General features: G+C 64.2%; 1 protein-coding gene across 4 annotated transcripts in view; it reads right to left on the bottom strand.

Moving 5' to 3' along the window:
- Positions 1–757: 757 nt before the first annotated feature.
- GALNT9 (polypeptide N-acetylgalactosaminyltransferase 9) overlaps positions 758–20,155 on the bottom strand; it is a 71,592-nt gene continuing 52,194 nt past the window's right edge. For all 4 annotated transcript variants that reach the window (XM_032311543.1, XM_032311544.1, XM_032311546.1 and 1 more), the window contains 5 exons: positions 9,768–9,953; positions 6,928–7,065; positions 5,847–5,942; positions 3,691–3,858; positions 758–1,842 (listed from right to left, as the gene is read on the bottom strand). In XM_032311543.1, coding sequence (XP_032167434.1) covers positions 1,696–1,842; positions 3,691–3,858; positions 5,847–5,942; positions 6,928–7,065; positions 9,768–9,953 — 735 coding nt within the window. In that variant the 3' untranslated portion in view covers positions 758–1,695. The remainder of the gene's footprint in view (positions 1,843–3,690; positions 3,859–5,846; positions 5,943–6,927; positions 7,066–9,767; positions 9,954–20,155) is intronic.

Consider the following 20,155-nt stretch of genomic DNA (forward strand, 5'->3'; position numbering starts at 1 on the left):
GGGAGGAGGGGCTGGTGAGAGAGGGTGCCCAGGGGGCAGGGTGCAGGGGGAGGGGTCTGGGATGAGGGAGAGTGAGGTGCAGACTGTCTCTGCGAGGCCAGAGAACGGCGAATGCATGACCCACACACCTCTCTGACCCCAACAGTAGGTCAGAGCCCGCACCTTCCCCAGAGACTCTGACCCTGGGAGAGGAAGGGCAGCTGCGGCCCCAGGTCTGAGACCCCCGGCACCCCCAGAATGCCCTCGTCTTTGGAAAGAGCCACGGTGTGGGTGACGGTTGTGATGCTTTCCCTTGGGGGGGCAGCCGGGTGCCCTGCCCCCCCAGAAGGTGGGCTGCCTGGCCCCAGCAGGACGACGAGAGGTGAGTCCCACGTGCCCTCGGCGTGAAGCCCTCTTGTCCAGACATCCTGGCAGCTGGCTCGAGACCACTCGACAAGAATGGGGAGTCACAGATGGGGCCACAGGTTCTGCCCCTGGGTGACCCCTGAAGGGCATCGGGGACCCACACTGGGGGGACCGGGCGGTTTGGTTTGCAGAAGCTTGGCATCTGTCTGGGTGAGCCAGGTCAGCCTGGAGGTCCTGCTGCTGGACAGCCCAGGACTTCCACCCAGAGTTAGGGAGCAGCGAGGTGCCACTGGCCTCGGGGTACAGCCAGTAGGGGGTGCTGGTCCTATCAGGGAGCAGCTAGTGTCGGCGCGCACAGAGTCTGATGGGGGACGGGGACAGGCGCAACTGTGTCCAGCTTCCCTCCCAGGGCCCTGCAGTGTTCACTGCGATCATGGAGCATGGCCCTGCCCAGAGACGACGGCCCTGTCGTCTCGGAGCCCCGGGACAGCCTCTGTGCTCCCGCCCCGGAGCAAGAAGGCTGTGCCTGCCAATGCATGAACACGTGTGTGGCTATGTGCCGATAAAACTTTATTTAGAAAAACAGGCGCAGGGCCGTGGGTCATCATTGGCTGAGCCCTGCCTCAGAGCAACGAGGGAAGGCTCCTGGCCCCGGGCGAGACACTGCAACAGGGGCCCCGACCCCGGATGACCCAGCAGCTGGGACTCCTGCGGACGGGACGAGCTCCGTCCCATTAGCTCTGCGCTGCGCTGGACCGAAGCAGCACAGTCTCCTTGTCTCCCCAGCCGGAGGCTTCGTGGGGACCACGGTGCCACGGCTCCCGGCTCCTGCTCCCCAGCCTCGGCGAGAGCACTGCTCTGCTCTCCTGGGTCTTGCCCTAGATGACCAGAAGAGGGAAGGGGCCACAGTTCTGCCTGGAGCGGACGGGAGCTCAGCCGCCCTCTGAGTTCACGGGGGTCATTTCCGTGAGGGGGGAATGGACAGGGGGCTTCAGCACATGCACAGTTGGCCGTCCCGGCGGCCTGGACAGGAATACTGTAGAAAAGGCACGTGATTTGGAGCTGGAGTTGGCTTCAGGGTCTGTGCTCCTGGAGGGGTGGCCAGTCCCTGGCCTCTGCCTCCGGAGTGCACAGGGAGGTCCCCGCTGTCCCAGGGTCATGGCCTGCGGGCAGCCGAGGCGAGGTCCCGGCCGGGGATGGGCAGGGCGTGGCCGGGGCCCTTTGGGTTCCGGTGGCGCGGCAGGCGGGAGGGGCCTGAGTCCCAACCCCCGGCCCAGCCGGGGAGCCCGCCGCCTTCCCCAGGTGCTCAGGGTCTGCGTCAGGGAGGGGTGTGGGGTGGAGGGCTGGGGGTCAGTGCCGCCCGTGCTTGATCCAGTTCCTGATGGTCCACTTCTGCCCCGAACACCTCTGCACCACCAGCCGCAGCCCGAAGTTGGCGTCCTTGGACATTTCCACCTCCAGGCACCTGCCGGTGTCCCGGCTCACGATGGGGCCGCTCTGCAGGGAGGTGCCCCAAGTCAGCATGGACGCCCAGGGCTCCCGTCCTGAGAGCATCTCGGGAGCGGGGGTGATGACAAGCCTCACGCAGGTCACTGCACGACCGTCACCCGAGACTCGGGGGATGGTCCTCATCCCTCTGCCCCCTTCTGGTTCTTCTGTTCCCCCTAGTTCCTCTGCCTCCTGGCCCTCAGTCCCCTCCTGGCCCTCTGTCTCCTCCTGGCCCTCTGGCCCCTCCTGTCCGTCTGTCCTCAGGCATCTCCATCCCATTACCCATGTCACCTGCCTTGTTCCTGGGGAGTGACTAACACAAGGGAGATGGGGCCCCTCAGATGGAGGCTCCCCCAGGTGCTTCCCGCCTCCTGTCATGTCCAATTTGCCCCCTGGTCACCCCTGCAGACCCCCTGGTCCCCCAGACTCTGGCCCAAGCCTGAGAACCCCAGGACGGTACACTATACACTCTCCATTCTTTTTCAAACAGGTCCTTCTCGCTGTCTCGACCCCAGCCGGGCCTCCTGGGGACCTCTGACCCTTACAGGCTGTGCCTGCATCCGTGACCGCTCATTCCACAGCCTCTCCTGCAGCCAGAAACCCCCAGACCCCAACGTGGAGGGCAGGGTCGCCCGACAGTGTTTATCTGTCATGAGTCTGCTTGGTGGGACCAATGGCAGAGAGTGTGTGGGGATGAAATTGGGGGACGGAGACAGACATGTCTCCTGGAAGACACCTGCGGCCCACGGAGGGGAAGGCAGGAGCTCAGGGCGTGGGCCGGATGGTCGGGGGAGACTGGAAGTGGCTCCCTCGGTCTCAGAGTCCCAAGAGCCTTGCAACAGAGAACCATGGGCGGAGAGTTCTAGACAAGCAGGTCAGACACACCGAGTCCACACCCCAAACCCGGCAATGTGACCTTAGGGTCTGAGCAGCCGTGACTGGACAATGAGGTCACACCGGAGCAGGTGGCCCTCCTCCCCTGTGGTTGCCCTCGCCAGGGGAGAGATGCGGAGACAGGGAGGGGGCGCAGCAGGGGGCGGGAGGAGGGACGGGCCTGGGGAGCCGGGGAGGCAGAAGGGCAGACACCGGGTGTCACACGGAACTCCGGCCGCGTGGGGACGGTGGGAGTGTGCGTGTCTGCGGTCATGTGCTGCAGCAGCCCCGTGAGCAGCGGGGATTTCGGACCCAAGTGGGCTTTAGGGAGAGGGGTCGGGTGCTGCTCAGGGCTGGAGGGGGATGGGGGCTCCAGGCGAGGTCGTGCGGGGACGTGTCCTTGGCTGACCTGGGGGGGTTGCACGGGAGGCCATACCACGGAGCCTGAGCCGGGGGAGGCGACGTCCGGTCACCCAGAGAAGGGTGTGTGGAACCGGGGGGGGGGGGCGCCGTGCGGTGGGGGGGGGGCTGAGGGAGGACAGAGGGCAGGAGGGGCTGCGGAGGGGCCGCCGGCAGGAAGGCCAGACGCACAGAAGGACAAGCAGGAGGCCGCCCACCGGCAGCCCAGAGCCAGCGGGGCTGGGAGGTGCAGGAGGCCCCCTTCCTGGGCGTGGGCGGCACCCTAGGGATCAGGGTGCGGTTCCCACGCAGACGCCCCACCTGCCACAGGGGCCGCTGGAGTCTCTGCTCTGGGGCTGGATCTGCTCACCCCTCGTGCCCACAGCCCCAGGGCCCGGCAGGGGCTGGTTCCAGCGGAGCTCCGCCGGCAGCCGCTACGAGGCCGTCTGGGGGTCGCCCACACCCTGTGCCTTCCATCTAAACCCCGTCCCCGGGGGCCCGAGGAGGCAGGAGCGTGGGGCCGCCCCAGCGCTGTGACCGGACCGGCGGGCCCCTCCCCACGGCGGGCCCCGCAGCCCCGCTGACCTGGGTGAAGTCCCACAGCCGCTGCGCGGGCCGGGCCACGTCCTCGCACTTCTTCAGGGCGGGCGCGCGGGTCCTGCCGTCGTCCACCAGGCACTTGGAGTCGGGCAGGAAGGCGGTAGAGCCCAGGGGGCCCAGCTGCAGCAGCCCCTCGGCGCTGTACCGCACCAGCTGGGAGAGGACGTGGGCGGCCCAGGGTCAGGGAACGGGGGGGGGCACCCCCGGCCGCCAGCCCGGGCTCCGGAGCTTCCTTGGGGAGGCCCAGGCCCAGGGGGAGTGGGGGGGGCGCACAGGGAGCCCACCTGCGGACGCCCCCCAGACCGCCCTGCTCCCCCGGCCCCTGCCTTCCCCCAGGGTCCCCCAGCAGCACTGCCTTAACCTCCTTTCCAGAACTTTCCTCGGACCCCAGTTGCTGGAGAGAGAATTTCACACCCCCCTAGGGTGCTCCCTCACACAACCACGAGGTGAGCACTTATTTCCACGAGGGGAGCAGCCCCAAGTCTACGCACGTCTGGGTCCTACTTCACGTTTGCAAAACACCATGGGAAGAGCAAGCGAATGCTCAGGAGGAAAACCGGCCCTAGAGGTCCTGCCACGCCAGCTGCGCGGCCTGGGGCAAGCCACGTGAGCCCTCCCTGCCTGGCAGCAGGCGGTCCCGAGGGCACCTGCCCGGCGGTGATGGTGGGGATCCAGGAGACATGACCCAGAGGCGCTCAAGAGTAGTGTGGGCTTGTCTGCAAGCAGGGGTTGCCTCACCCCTGCCCCTCCTGTCCGTCCTCTTCCTCCGTCCAAGCACCTGCGCACACACACGTGTGCACACACACGTGTGCACACACGCCCGTGCGGCCAGTGTGTGCACGGCGGCTCCCCACCGAAGGCTGGGTGTTCCCACACAAGGCGCCACGCTGCCTCCCACCCTGCACGCCCCGCAGCGGGGACTTGGGCCCCGCAGGAAGGCTGGGGGTCCGCCGTCTCCCCGGATCTCTGTGGGGAGCATGGCAGCAGCGAAGCACGAAGCGCCGCCGACTCCCGAGGCTGTGCGTCTGGCTCTCCCGGGGTGCACGCCCTCAGAACCGGGCGGCCTGGGCGGAGGCCACGTGGGGAGGGTCTGAGGCCCCCCGAGCTGAGGGCCAGCGCGCTTGCCGGCTGGGGGAGCGCAGGTCGGGGCTTGCTGGAGCCGAGACTGCACACGTGTGAGCCCCGTGCAGAGGGGTCTCCCAGGGCACGTGGTGTGCGGCATCTCTCCTCGGGCTGCAGGACTCTGGGGGAACCTCCGTCTGCCGGGTCACCTCCTGCGACTGCTTGCTGGTGTGTTCAGAGGACCCGGCGGGACGGGGCCTCTCGTGTGGACTGCGGCCCCGGAATCGTCCATGGCCTCTGACAAGCCCGGTGGATTTCCTCCCAGAGGCCACGTTTGACTGCGATGGGTGATGGGTGATTCTGTCTTTGTCAATGTGGAAGCCGCCCGGCCGGGGTCCTGGGACGAGGCGCGGGAGGTGGGGGCACACCCTCCGCCCCAGCCTCACAGGCTAAGTGCTCATGCCCGAGATGCACCGCCAGGCGGGCGGTGTGGACGGGGCAGCTCCTCGATGCCCGGGCCTGGCACAGGTCCCCGCGGGTTTCCGCTGGAGGGACGTGCGTGAGTGAGGCTCAGACCCTCAGAGTGCTTGGGGCCGAGCGAAGATCACGTGGGGAAAGCCCTCTGGGGCTTAATTGAAACGACACCAGCGCTCCTTCTGGAGAAGTGCTGTCTTTACCAGCCGGGATTCGCGGAGACCAGAGTCCTAATCTGCCCCTGGGCCATCTGGTTCTCTAGGAGGCCTGGCGTCTGGACGTGGGTGTAGACCTTTTTAAAGCCCCCATCCCCGGGGAGGACCTCAGCGGTAAGAACCAGGGCTGACCCTTCTTCTAGGCAGCGCTTCTGGTTCCGTCCACAGGGTGGCAAACGTGTTCTTCCCACACGACCCACTGTGACCTACACGACAGCCCTGACGGGTTTTCACCCCAGCTGCTGGACTGGACAGAGGCAAGCAATGTGCCGTGCCTGCCCGAGGCCTGCTGGGCCCCAGAAGCCCTGCTCTTAGTCCCCCCAGCACGGGGCCTGCCCGAGGGTCCCCACAGCACCCCGAGAGCCCACTCACAGCCTGCTGCGCCCCTACCTGGGAGGACATCCCGTGGCAGGGGTAGAGGATAGCGCGGTCATCGTCTTCCGCTCCCTGGTCCAGGCAGTAGCCACTGGCTTTGCTGTTTCTCACCTACAGCCAGAAACCGAGGGAGAAACCCCATGGTGGGGGTTCCCCAAGGTCAGGGCAAGGCCACCCCATCCCCATTCAGAGACAGAGGGCCCAGCTGGGCGGCCGGCGCCTCAGGAAGGTGTGCGCTGTAGTCCCGGCCAGCCAGGACTGTCCACCCCGGGACCCCGTTCGCCCAGCCTCCCGCTGAGCGCTAGCCCGGGGCCGGCGTGCTCGCATCGGGGCTGGGCTCCCCAGACAGCTGGAGCCCCGAGGGAAGGGAGGCCGCCCCCCCCACAGCACAGACCAGGGTGACAATGTGTGTGGGGGGCACAGCACCCTCTTGCCAGCTTCAAAGAGACCTGTGTGTGTAGTCGTGCACGCGAGGGGGACGTGACGTGCGCGTGTCTGTGCGGCTGCTGTCTCCGCGTCCGCGTGTGCGTGCTGTTTGCACTTACACGCACGCACTGTGCCTTCCAAACATAACGGTTCACGTGAGTGTGTCGGTGTGTCTGGTAAAGGAGCACATGCTCACGCGGCAGCCGGTCTGAACGAGGGTGTCTGCACGTCTCTGTGGGCCCAGGCAGGTGGGCTTGTGCACGAGTGAGCTCTATCAGAAACCATGCACACGCAGAGTTTCACGTGAACGTGCACTTGTACACATGTGTACAGACTCTAGTGTATGTATACGGATCCACGTGTGCACACGTGAACATGTGGGCACACTCATGCATGGATTTGCGCACACCTATGTGCGAATGCGCGTACGTATCTCTGCATCTACTAGCGTGTGCTTCTGTGTGCACGTACACAGGTGTGTGCACGTGTGCGTACGTATCTGCACCTACTAGTGTGTGCTTCTGTATGCACGTACACGGGTGGGTCTGGGCTCATCCTCTGCTAGGCACCAGGTATGCATGAATGTGCCACGCCCATGCCCACTGCCATCCTATGCCCAGGAGCCCTCACGTGGGTGCGGGTTGTGGGGCCCTCCCGGCGGAGGCGGTACCTCTCCGTACGTGAGGGTGTCGTTGTAGGTCCTCATCTCCGGGTACACGTTCTCCAGGTACCACTTGAAGCTGCGGCATTTCAGCCTCTGGCGCAGGGCCAGCCGCTCAGACACGTCCCCGAAGTCCACCCCTGGGTTCTGTGAGCGGAAGCGAGGCAGGAAGGGAGTTGGTGTGGAGAAGTGCCCACAACCCAGGTCTCTGCTCAAGATGGGGGAGCCCCAGGCCCTGGGAGCAGCCCACCCCTCAGGGTGTGATTGGGGTGGCCTCCTGCCTCCTCGCCCCAGGGACCCTTGGAGGTCCGGGCAAGGGTTCTCCGGGTGCTCCGGCGGGGAAGGGCCTGCTTCTCCAGCCTGCCGGCCGTGCCCCAACCCAGACAGATTGTCCCTGGCTGTGGGCTGGCTCGTCCACAACCTGCACACTCCAAACAAAAGACTTGCCCTTGGCCCACCCCAGGGCAGGGAAGGTGGTGACCTCCAAAGTCTTGGAACATCCCACGTGGTTAGACTGTGGTTGTCTACTGGGGTCTCGGTCTGAGAGCCCCGGCTGCAGGGTGATGTATGGGGGGCTTTGGGCCGTGGTGGGCTCTCCGCTTGACTTCTTCAGGGGCTAGAGACTAAGGCCAGCCCTGTGGGAGGCTGGCCATGTGTGCATGGAGAAACAGAGGCTCGGTGGGCGTCCCTGGTTGGCGACATGCTGTGCACAGTGTCACACGGCATCACCGTGAGTGGTAAGTGCTGTCTGTCCAACCCCCGGGAGTCTGTATCCCTCACTCAAGAACCCGTAACCCTGAGCACAACAGCTTTGCTGAGTTCTGGGTGCTTCTAGCCCAACACTGAAACTGAGGTGGTCTTGGGGCCCCTGAGGAGGTGGCAGGCACCAAGTCCTTTGCGGGTGTGAGTGGGCTTGAGCAAGCGCCTTCCCCTGGCCAGTGGGCCCGGGGCTCCCCTATTAGCCGTGGAAGGCGTGCTGCCCTGGGGGACCCCTCTCCCTCAACTGTGTGGTGGGCGTGGCCACAGAGGAGCCCCTCCCAGCCTCCCCTCGAGTGTCGGGTGAGCCGTGGGTGTGGAGGGCCCCCAGAGGGCCCTGAGAATGTGATGTGGGAGGGCGTCTGCTGGGTTCTGGCTCCGAGCCGGTGGCCCCTCCCCCACATGAGGCCTGCACCCGGGTTCCCTTTTGAGTAGTAATGGGCACATTTCGGAATCAGTCCCCTTGGTGGACAATGAGGCTTTACGAGAGATGGTGAGCCTTCCTTCTGTGTCTGATACATGTGTGCGTGTTTCCATCCAGTCCTCATCGGCTAGAAACTGCCGCGTGAGGGGCCCATGGGGAAGGTCAGGCTTGAGCAGCTGCTGGTCCCTCCTCAGGGGGATGGTGTGAGCCGGCGGCCCAGCCTGGCGCCCTGGCAGCCTCAGCCAAACGCTGGGCACGCCCCGCCGGGGGTGTGGTGAGCTGGCTTAGGAGGCGCAGAGAAAAAAGCACAGAACAGACAGGGCTGTTTCTGTGACTTCTGTACGTGTCTGAGGCTCCGCATGTCGACAGGTGAGCGCACGGGCACAGATGCGCAGGTGTGCTCAGGGTCTGACAAGGTGAGCTCTTACTGGGGCTGACCCAGAAGTCAGTTCCAGCATGGGCGCAGCGGGGTAGCTGGAGCCTGGCACCCGCCCGTCCCCGGGAAGCAGCATGTGCATGAGGGCTGGTGGCGGAGTGGGTGCGGGGGGGGGCACCCCACATAAGGGGCCGCCTCTCAGCACCTGCCCTCATTACTGTCACGGGGGCGGGGAGCCCATCTTTTAGGTTCCCAAGAAAAACCAGAATACGGGCTATCTTTGGGAAATCAGTTGATCACCAAGTAAAGCAAAAGCCCAAACAGCAACCCCTAACTAGGTGTGGCTCGAACCTGCATGGACCAAAACCCTGGCGTCTGCGGCAGGTGCGGGGGTCCACCGACGGTGGCCATGCACACCCCGGAATGCGAGTGGGTCACAGAACAAAAGAAGCGAGGACGCAGAGACCGACCCTGAGGACCCGGGGCTCAGCGAAGACGCCGGACACAATAGGGGCGACGCTGTAGGGATCCGTCTACGGGCTGCGTCCAGAACGGGCACATCCAAAGACAGAGCAGGCTGCTGGCTGCTGAGGCCTGGGAGTGGGCGAACCGGGAGCTAGCCGCTCCTTGCACACAGCAGCTCTTTCTGGGGTGGTCTTTGGAACAAGGTAATGTCCACGGCTGTCCGGCTCGCACGTGCTCAGTGTTAGGGACCACGTGCTTTGAAAAGGCCCAAGTGGCAGACTTTCTTTCACATGTATTGGCCGCAAAACCCAAGGAGACCCCCGCACCACGTGCGGGCTGACCGGCGGGCAGCTGGGGCTGCGCAAGGCCCCAGGACCGGCTGTGTGGGGGGCGCGCTCCCTCGCCCACACATTTGTGGGTGCGTTTCTAGGTGGTGGGGTCAGCACCAAGTGCAGCGAGCTGGGAAGAGCCAACCCTCACTTCCAGCCATCGGCAGTGCCTTGTTCCAGGGCAAACATTCACCAAAAATCAACACAAAAATGTGTTGAGTGATGGGGCACCTAACGGCTGGGCCCACACTCCGGGAGCCCTGTCCTAGACCGGGCCCACTCCCGGCAGGGGCAAGGGGGACCCCAGGCTGCCTGCCATGCGCCTGCTCTCTGGCGGGCTCAGCTGTGCCCAGGCCCCAACCCCTCCAGCTCTCCGAGCCCGCTCCGTGCGCCTTGGCCCCGCCTCTCTTCCCCAGCCCCGCCCCCTGCCCTAGGCCCCACCCTCTCCCCCAGCCCCGCCCCTCTCCCCCTCTGCCCTGCCCCCTCCTGCCCAGCGTACTGTCATAGGGATGTTCCAGGCCATGTACACGTGGGACTTGAAGCTGTCCATCCACACCTCGGCTGCCCGCAGGGCGTTGCGCTTGGCATAGTAGTCGATGTCATTGTTGTAGGGCTTCTTGGTGCGCTCGATGTGGGCCACGCGGGAGCAGGGCAGCACCTCCATACTCCCGCCACACTGCCACACCTGTAGGGGGAGACCCGGGCGGCTGGGTGGTCCTCGTCCCTGCTCACAGGCCCCAGGACACGGGTTCCAGAAGGCGCCAGCCTGGGCTTGTTCCAAGGAAGACGGCCCAAGAGGGGCTGTCCAGGGCCTCAGGCTAAGCGCCCCAGAGCCTGGGCACAGGGCTGCCACCCCGCTGGGTTTCCTACCCAATTCCATCCCCCACCCCAGCCCCAGGCCTGTTCGGTGCACGGGCCTGGTCCCAGGGGGCTTCCACACCAGCAGCTGCGTCCTGCCAAACAAACCGCAGTCTAGTTTGAAAAGAGCGCGTCAACCTCCCCACCCACCGCGATGCAGCACGCACCACAGAACCCTGCCTCAAGCACCCTTACAGCTGCTCCCTCGACTACAGAACCCCCTGCAGAGCCTCCCCCGCGACGCCCTCGACGCCTGCCCTTGTCTGTCTTGTCTCCGCCGCCTGACCTTCCTGACGCCTTTCCAGGCTGCCTCTCCTCACCACAGAGCCCTGTCCTTGTTCAGGCACAAGGACAGCGGACCCCCGCCTCCTGCCTCGCCTGACGTCACCTTCAGGAACTGGAGAAAGGAGGGGAACCCCACAGCTGAGGACGGGGCCCTCCTGATGTCACCCACAGCCGGACCGCGTCACGTCTGGGCAGGTCGGATGCCCTACCTGTCGGGGGCAGGCTATGGGATCCTCACGGTCTGGGCTCGCAGACGCACGAATTCCCAGCACGCAGTCACCACCGTGTCTCCCTGCTGGCTCCCAGCCTGCCCGCACCGCCCCTCTGCAGCCCGTGCAAGCCCAGGGCACAGCTCCTTCATGATGCTGGTGCAGACCCTGCCCCTGGGACAAGGGCGTGGGCTCAAGTTCGCTTCTTTGTGTTGAGCGACGGGATGAGAGGCCGGCCCTGTGTCCTGCTTCCACAGCCTGGTGCCAGGAGGACGTGGAGGGGGCACTTACACCACTTCTGCTCACACGCCTCCGGCTGGACTGCCAGGACGCTGGGAACACAGGTGCACATGCGGTGAGCCAGGACTCTTCCAGAAGGCCAGCATGGAGGTGCAGGGACAGTGCCGTGCTTCCTGCACGCTCCTACGGCGGCCGCCGCCTCCCCCCATCTCTGGAGGGACCGCCACGCCCCAGCTGCTGTTCCTGCCGCTGGCCCTGTGCTCCCGGGGCTCCGGGGCTCTCCAGCCTCACCGCTCTCTCTCCCTCCCCATGGCCCCAGGGCTTGTGCCCCTGCTGTGCCCTCGGGCGGCATGCCCTCCCTTGATTTCTGCACCAGGCTGCCCACAAGGCTTTGCTCAGATGCCGCCCTTCGTGGCGCCTTCCGCACCCTCCCATCTGAAGCTGCAGCCCCTCGGGGCTCCTGGCTCCCCTGGTCTGTCCTTCCCACTAATGTGTGAGCTTCAGGACCACCCCACCTGCCACTCTCAGAACACAACTTGTACCACGGCCGGGGCTCAGGGAACGGTTGTTCAATGAACGGTCGGGACGGCTGGACGGGCCTTGCCTCATCTGGCTCCGTGGCTTCAAGCTTTAGTCACGTGAGGACGGCTCATGTGGGCTCTGTGGGGAGTTCAGGGCCCTTCCGCTCCCCACGACTTTGTTGGGTGAAACTGGCCTCGGAGGGAGGGAAGGGTGCCGTGGCAGGGTGCTGTGTGGCCCCCGAGCCAGGACACCGTGTGCAGGAAGTGAGTAGGCGAGCTCTGGCCGGGGGTTCTGGGCATGACCCCACGGGCAACTTCTGGGGGGCAGGAGGTCGGGTAGGGTCGGTGGGGGCATTTCTATGTGGAGGCTCCAGACCCAGACTCAAGCTGCATGTTCCTGTCCCCCCTGTGGCTAGAGGGGACCTGCCAGACCGTTCTGGCCTTTGAGATAAGGCGGGGCTTTTAGGGAGGCTATGGTTTGTGGACGAGAGGTCCAGGGGGTGGCGGCCGTCTTGTGGCCATGAGGCAGCCCACACGAGGCTCGGGGTCTATACACCAAGGATGGCCAACGGAAAGCTAGAGCCTATCAGCTGTGAGCTTTGTGGGAGGCCTGGATCCCCACCCTGCCCAGCCTCCCGCAGGGGGTTTTCTGTCCCTGCGTTCCCGACACAGGAAGCTGGACGAGGACGTGCTGCCGGGAGGTGCCGTGAGGGTTAATGTCGTTCTCATTACCGAGGTACTGTGGGGTCATGAGACGGGTCCAAGGTCACACGGCAGCTTCATGGGCAGAGGGGGGACAGGGAGCCAGAACTATTGCGTGACCCCCAAAGCTGCCTCTTCACCCAGAACGGAGGGGCAGAGTCGCAGGGGCTGGATGTGACCGTCACACCCATCTCGCGCCCCAACCACTAATTACTTCAATCAGCTTGCTTAATTGGCACCCAAACAGAAACCGCAAACACGAGGGGAGGACCAGGTGTCAGGGCTGCCACAGCTGCTCGGGGGCGGGGGACGCCCTCGACACCCCCAGATCAGAGCTCCTCCAACGTCGAGCCCGTGTCTGATGGAGGGTTCCAGAGCTGTCCTCTGCCCTTGCAGGCGAGGACTTTTACTGCTTCAAAGCCCGGAAACTGTGAGGGGTCAGCACAGATGCCAGGTAACGGGGCTCAGATGGGCCCCGCTGCCACCGCCGGGTGGTGTGAGCCCGCAGGGCTGGGATGCAGCCCACGGGGTCTGGCCGTCGCGGTGCCCGCGCATCGGGACACAGGCAACACCTGAAGCGAGGTGCCCTGTCTCCTGCTTGGTTCTCTGTTCTCTCCGTGCCCCTATGATCAAAATGACACTTTCGTGGAGGGCCCCGCTCTCTGAAGGCCAGGGCTTCCTGCGCCGGCGCGGAAAGGGCAGACGGGCACCGCGGCGTGGCTCTGCCCTGGCCTGTAGGGCGCTGGGAGGAGGCTGTGCCCGCCGTGAGATGTTTTCTGGACCCCGACTTCCTTTAATTTGCGTGCGGCCGCCCCACAGCCAGGAGCACGGCACCCGCTGCTCAGTGATCCTGCACTTCTCAGGGAGCCCTGCCCGTCCTCACCCGCCCTGAGCTGACCCGAGAAGGGACACCTCGGCCCAAGCTCACAGAGCAGGGCGTCCGGAGAGCTGCAGTCGGCCAGCTGGGGACAGGAGCCCCAGACGTTGCTAGCCGTCAGAGTCTGTGGGAGGAATTCAGTATCCTGTAGTCCAAGCCTCACCCCTGACCGGCCACTCAGGCACACCCACACTCACACGCACACACGTGCACACTCACCCCTCCTGGCCCTTCCTGTGTCTGTCTCAGCCCCAGCGGGAGCAGCCCTCCTGCCCCTCAGAGTGGACACCCAGGAGGCCACCGGGGCCTCTGCATTCTCTGGGCAGCATGGGAGCCCTGGGCCCAGCTCACCGGCCTCTGGGAACAGAGGCCGCCCTACGTAACAGCACAGCGGCAGCAGGGAGGCTGGAGCTAGGGGGTCGGGGCCTCCTTGGAGACTTGTGACTCTCGAGGCCTTCCGAGCTGGCCCTGTGCAGCATCGCTGTGGTCTCAGCAGGGGGCGGGGCAGTAGGGGTCCCGACGCCCCTGCCCCTGACTCACAGTGGCCCTCACAGGCCTCACCACCTCTCCGGGAAGACCTGATTGGAAATGCTGGTCACAGGCAACCAGCTCTGGCCAAACTGAACTCCTAGGGGTACAGTGGGAGGGGGTTCCGGAAGGGGGGTCCAGGGGAAGAGCAGTTGGTGTTGAAGCTGGGTGGGGGGCAGAGCAGCTCCTGGATACTCAGAGCAGCCTGGGCCTGAGAGCAGCACCGTCGGTCAGGCCCCCAGGTCTCCTCCATCAGGATCTGCCCTGTGACCTCGCAGAAAGCAGTGGGAAGGGTCCAGCCCATGGAGATTGCACTTGGGAGGAAATGCCACACAAAGGCACTGGGGTTTGTAGACCCAGGTGGGCCCGGCACCTTCCCAGCCACTGTGACAGAACGGAAGTCATTGGGCTTCATCCGTGACCTGCCCAAGATGCTCACCTCTTTCTCAGAGGATGTGCAGGTGACACAGAAGGGGCTTTCAGGGATAAAACCCGTCCCTTGCTCTGGGCTGCGCCACCGTGTGTGCAGATACACGCAGCGTCCAAGCCAAGGCTGGGCGGAGTGCGTCTCCGTGCGCCCTGATGTGAGCTCAGGTGGGAAGGACTTTCTGAGCCCTCCCTCCCGGCGACACTGAGAGCACGCCATTCACCCTCCTAAGGACACGTCTTTGCCCACGTGCTCCCCCTACTTGTCCGTCCGCAACCATTCGTTCACCCAGCCAGCCACCAGCCATCCGTCCACTTCCTGTCCTCCCACGGCCCCCCATCTACCCGTCTACCCATCCGTCCATCCGTCCACCTGTCCGTCCATCCGTCCACCATCTACCCTCCACTTACCACCCCCCCTCCATCTGCCTTGGTCCAAACAACCAGGCCGGATATCCGGGTACGGTGCACGGCTGTGCATGAAGACGGCCCACGAGCAGAGAGGAAAGCAAGCCCTGCCTCCCAGCCCAGACCTCCAGGCCAAAGGCTGGAAGTGGGCAGGAACAAGGCATCCGGCCCCCTAGGACATCTCACCGGTGCAAAGCCACCAGATGCCCGGCCGCCATCTTCCTTTTGGTCGTGCGGAATCTCCCCCCCCAACAAACAAACACGGCCTCATACTCAGGAGAAAACTGCGTGTATGATTTCTGCAGATTTTGCATCTGAATCTAATTTCAAAAATCTATACTCTGCTCGATGTCCTTACAGTGTGGGCCCAACCCAGCCATGGGCCGACGCCTGCCCTCGTCACCAGGAACCTCACTCTGTAGGAGCAGTCCAGCTTCAGGGCCGGACGGACAAGCCCCACCTCCCAGGGCCTAGCTGGGCTCAATCCATCCATTTTTTATAAGAAAACGTCTCTCTCGGGGATGATCTGTGTATCCACATACATGCCCCGACACAGGTGCTCCCGAGTCCCGTTCCCGGCGCCAGACCCCAGAAGCTTCTGAGCGGGGCCTTCATTCCAAGGTCCCACTGTTTCCCTGAACGTGTCAAACACCCCAAACAAACGAGAAGTTAAAATAAAACAAAACAAAACAAGATTGCCTTACTTCCAAACGAGTGGCTCTTAAAGTGGGACCCCCAGGCTGGTGGGGGCAGCCTTGCCTGGGGTGCCCTGGAGATGGGGGTGGTCGCCGCTGCAGACCTCCGAATCGAAAACTCTGGGGTGGGCCTGGGCCGGCGGGCTGCGTTTTAACAAGGCCTCCGGGGGATTCTGATGTTCCTGGAGTTTGGGGGCAGCTGTGCTAAGGGCCTCCCTCCCCTCCGCCTGGCCTCTGGGTACCCTGGGCGTTGGGCACGGTCCTCTGTTCCATGGACAGTTTCTAGGATGGGGCTGCGTGTCCTCGCACGTTCTGTCCTCCAGCAGGGGTGAGGCCGTGCCTCCTGGGTCGTGCCCCTGCACCGGCCCAAGTCTGAGCCCCCCGTAGCTGATGAAATATCGGAGGAGGTAGGGAGAACCCCACGGACGCGGCGCTCTTCCCCGCCTCCCCCAGACACGCGGAAACGGTAGCGACGTCATTTAAAAGCTAAAAGCACACATGGCTCCCCGCCCCGCGGAAGGAGCAGACACAGGCCGGCGAGCGGGGGCTGGAGCTGTGGGGCGCGGGCGCCTGAGCCTCACGGACGGCCGGGGACGGAGTGCGGGGCCCCGCGTGAGGCCTGGGGCTGGGCTGGGCGCCTGACTGTGACCAGAAGCTGCTCCCCGGCGGCAGCCAGACCCGGTGAGACAGGAGGAAGCAGAGACGCACGGCCCCGGGAACCAGGAGACGCGTGCGACAGCCGGCCGCGGGTCTGGGGGTGAGAGCCAAGCCCCTCGGCTTCGCGCCGGGGCCTGCGGGGCCGGCACCAGTAATCCGGGACGTCCACGCAAGGACAGGCAAACACGAAGGTACGATGCCCGTGAGAGCCGGGATCTCAGACGTGCCGAACGCACAAGGAAAGCCCAAGCCCAGAGGAGTCAGCCCCCAACCCCAGATGGGGTTCACGGAGGAGAGGGAACCAGCGGAGGGGGACGTGCGCAGACCGTGAGGCCTTCCAGAGAGGACGGAGGCGGGGAACCAGCCACGGGGAGAGGAGAGCACGAGTCAAAACACACAGTCTACGAGCGGCCGCAGGTGACCAGCAGGGACACACGTGCCGCACACATGCAACGCACCCTCAGCGCAACGGAAACAGGGGCCTGCACAGTCGTCTGGACAGGGCTGAAGAGAGCAATCGTTCACTGGACATGGGGCTGAGGCGATCACCCAGGACGCAGGGCCCAACAGGGTAGGGTCGGCCCCCCCAGCTATGCGACTGGACCCCCGGACCATGAGGTCACGTGCCAGGAACCCCGGCATTCTCCGTATTTGCGAAAAGACGTCAGCCGTGGTCCACGGCGTCTACCAGGACCCGAGGAGAAGACGGGTCAAGGAATGCACGGGCGCGAGGGGGTCAGGGACCCAGACGGTCCCCTGGCCACTCCTGCGGGCGTGCTGACTGCCGGCAAGCTCACGGGGTGCACAGACAGAGCAGGAGAGGCTCCGTGTTTCTAACATCCCCGTGAAAGAGAACACAAGGTCAGAGCCACGGAAACTCTATGGCGATGACAGGGAAGGACATACTCACCGGTACCGCCTGACCCACGACGCGGGAGTGAGGGGACAGGTGTGCGTGCCCCGATGGCACTGGGGTTTTGCAAAGGTGGCCCTGCCCGGCGGCGGGGAAGGGTGGCGTGTTTGATGAGCGCGGTGAGAAGCCCGGGGCTGCTACTTTCAAACAACAGAAGGAAAGATCACAGCCTTGCTCGGACAGAACATCCATCCTACGGGGATTCAACCTTTACTGTGCAGGAGGGACTGCAGGTGTCAGAGGTGCGGGTGCGGCCGGGCGGCTCAGACAGGCCTCTCCGAGAGGGACGGGGAAGACGCTGAGGACGGGGGACACGCGTGCCGACAGGGTCTCTGTCTGCGAGAGGCCAGCGGCACAAGGGGCGGACGGGACAGCCCCTGCATCACCCCGCACGGGGCCAGTGTCCCTAAAATCAACGGGAAACAAGGAACGCCGTCAGAACCCACTGGCCAAGGAAGAAACATACGGTCAACACATGTACGAAAACGGTCCGTGCTCACTAGCAAGGGAAAATACAAATTAAGCCAACAAAGACGTTTCCTTTGTGCCTGCCATCTTGGCGGGAAAAGTAACAGTATTTACTTCATTAGAGCTGTGTCCTGTTGAGGCCTGGAGACTCTCTCCCTCACGCGCCGTGGCTGAGAAGATGTGTACAGAGACGGACACACAGACACAGGGCAGTAGGGACAGGTCGGGGATTTGGGAAGAGCTATCAAATGCCCTGAAAACGGGCATTCCGTCCGGCAGCGATCCTGTCTCCAGATGTCCATCCTGGGGGAGCGGCTGAGCCGTGAAGCGGACACCGGGCACGGACGTCTGTGCGGCGCAAGGTAGCAGAGCCCACGGACGGTCTGGAGCGCGCGCGGGAAGCCCAGGAGCCCTGGGCAGTGAGCCCGGCGCTGTCACAGGCCTGCGACTATGACGGCATGGGGGGGGGGGTAGTGTTCCCGCGTGTGCGCGCGCATCCGCAGGCGACGCTCCCACATAGGTAAACCGTCTCTGAAAGGACGCCGCCTCTGGGCGCCGGCAGGAACTACCGTGACTTTCCTTCTGTCCTGGTTTGCTTACTTCAGGGTTTTTCTAACAAGAGCTGGTTTTCTGAAGGAGGGGGAACCTGTGCTCCAAATGCACCGTGTGTCATCACTGTTACAGTCGCTGTGAGCCTCGTTCAGGTGCTGTGAGCTTCCGTTTCACCAAATCCCTGCCAGCCCTGGAGGGTGGTCCTACCACACCTGCCCGTGACGGATGGAGAAGCTCAGAGAGAGGGCGGCCGGCTGGCTGGCAGAGGGCTCTCTGGAGGGTTTTCCCACCGAGATGTCCAAGTGGACGGAGGTGCTCCCCTGGCCCCAAGGTCTGACCCTCTGCTCAGGGGGACCTGGCAGGCAGCAGGGAGTGGACCGTGGACCGGGTCCCGTGGGCTGTGGGGAGCAGGAAGGCACCCTCACTGTGCTAGGCAGACCCACCGCTTGCAACTAGAGCAAGCCCTTCCTGAAAGCCGCTAGAGCAGGACTTCACTGTCGGCTCCCCACACTCGCCTGTGCTCGCTGCCCACGGAGGAGTATCCAGAACTGGCCCCAAGCGCTCCCTGCACCCCTCTGACGTCCGGCGGCAGTGTGGTCACACATCCCCTGAGCCCTCCTGGAGTGACCGCAACGCTCCGCCGCTCTGGCAAGACAGGAGCATATCTAACTCCCCTCTGGGATGACAAGGAAAGGCCTGCCACCCAGCCCCCAGGGGTTTGACACCCACGTCCCACTGAAAAGGCCGGGTCTGAAGGTGCGGTGACGCGCCCAGCACTGTGAAGGCTTTCCCGTAACACCACAGAGAAGCAGCGAGTCCAAGAGTCTCCAAATAGGCGACGATTTCCAGCTTGCCTTCTGCCATGGCTCTCCCAGCTGGGACACACACTGCTTGGTTTTGGCTTGAACTTTATTAGCCTAACGGAGGCTATGGATTCATGTCCCCTAATGGCCTCGTGGACTCTCACATTAGGGGAGGAACTGCTGGCATTTCCACAGTCACAGAAGGGGAGTGTGGCCCTAGGACCACAGAATTACTCCTCTGGGTGGGCCGTGCTCCATGGCCACCTTGCCAAGGACGGGCCAGAAACAGTGTGGCTGCAAGGTGCATCTGCGCCAGAAGGCAGGAGGAAGACCACGGGGTCATGGGGCTGCCTGCGGTCTCTGCCATGAGGGCCACATGCTTGCCAGGCACGCTCCTGCCTCGGGGCCTTTGCACGTGCCGCCCTCCGTTGGGAATGCCTTCCCCTCAGCTGCCTGGCTTGCTTCCGCTCCCCTTCACACCTGCTCAGATGTGGCGTTCCTGCCCAGACTATCCCACGTAAACCGACAACTGGCCGTCCCTCCCCTGCCCGTGTTTTTCCACAGACGCCACAGATAGCATGCCCTGCACTGGATACACAGGCCTCGGGTCGGCAGAGACCCTGCGGAATCCTTAGCACCTGGGACTGTCTGGGAGACACCCATAAGAAATTGTTCCACAAAAGGACAGCTCGCTTTTCCTCGACGTGTCCCCACCCCAGGCTCTGGCGTCCAGCAGGTCGCAGAGAGGCCCTCTCCCTCCCAGGTGATTCCTGTGCTCATTCACAAGGGCATGGGACCCGGACTTACGGGGTCACCCGCAGCAGCCAATAGGCAGCGAATGAGACAGGAGCAGGCCTGGCCTTCCCGGACCTAGTCCTAGTCCAGCGGGGTGGGCAGGGGGAGGTGTCAGCGAGGGGCCACGGACAGAGCTATGTCATGGGGAGGAACATGCTGTGGGGCCGAGAGCTGGGTTTGGAAGCAGCAGGGCCGGAAGGGAACCCTCCAGAGGGGCCAGCCGGGCCTGGCTGCGGGAGGGGAGGCCGGGCGGCTGACTGTGCGCCAAGGTGGGCGGGTGTTGGGGGGGAGCCTGTGGATCCCGTTTGGACTTTGTTCTCAGGGCGTGGGGAGCCCTGGGGCTCTGAGGGCTTGTGTAGGGAGCAGATAAGGGGGACAGGGTGAGGCTTTCAGAGATAACCCCGCCCCGCCCCCCACTCCCAGCCGTCAGCATCTCATGGGGACAGTGGCAGGTTCCTGCTCTGGGGACACAGAGGGAGTGTGCTGGTCACCCTGCCCTCACCTCTCTGTGCCCGTCTTAGGCCCATGGCGGGCGGGTTTTGGGGCAGACCTTGCTCTAAACCTGGGGACAGGGCTGGGGCCCCAGGCTGGTGGCGGGAGCAGGTGAACCACTGTCCCGACCCCACCAGCAGCCAGTGGCGTCCACTGCGTCCCGACTGTGGAGGTGCTGGGCAGGCGTGACTCGGGACCCCTGCAGCAGGCCTGTCTGCACCTGGGTCCTCCCACTGGCTTGCGTCATGTGTATATAATTTACCTCATAAATTATATAATCTATATATAATCTATATAATCTACCTCGTCCGGCTGGGATGTTCGTGTTACCCGGGAAGCTACCTTGAACCCCGCAGCAACAGAAGTAAAAAGGAACACGTATGAACGCACCCGTCCACGCGGTTTGTACGTGAAAAACTGCGTAACACACGTGAAGCTGTGCTGTGTGAGCACACCCG

Source organism: Mustela erminea, chromosome 13, assembly GCF_009829155.1.
Source record: "Mustela erminea isolate mMusErm1 chromosome 13, mMusErm1.Pri, whole genome shotgun sequence".
NCBI lineage: Eukaryota > Metazoa > Chordata > Mammalia > Carnivora > Mustelidae > Mustela > Mustela erminea.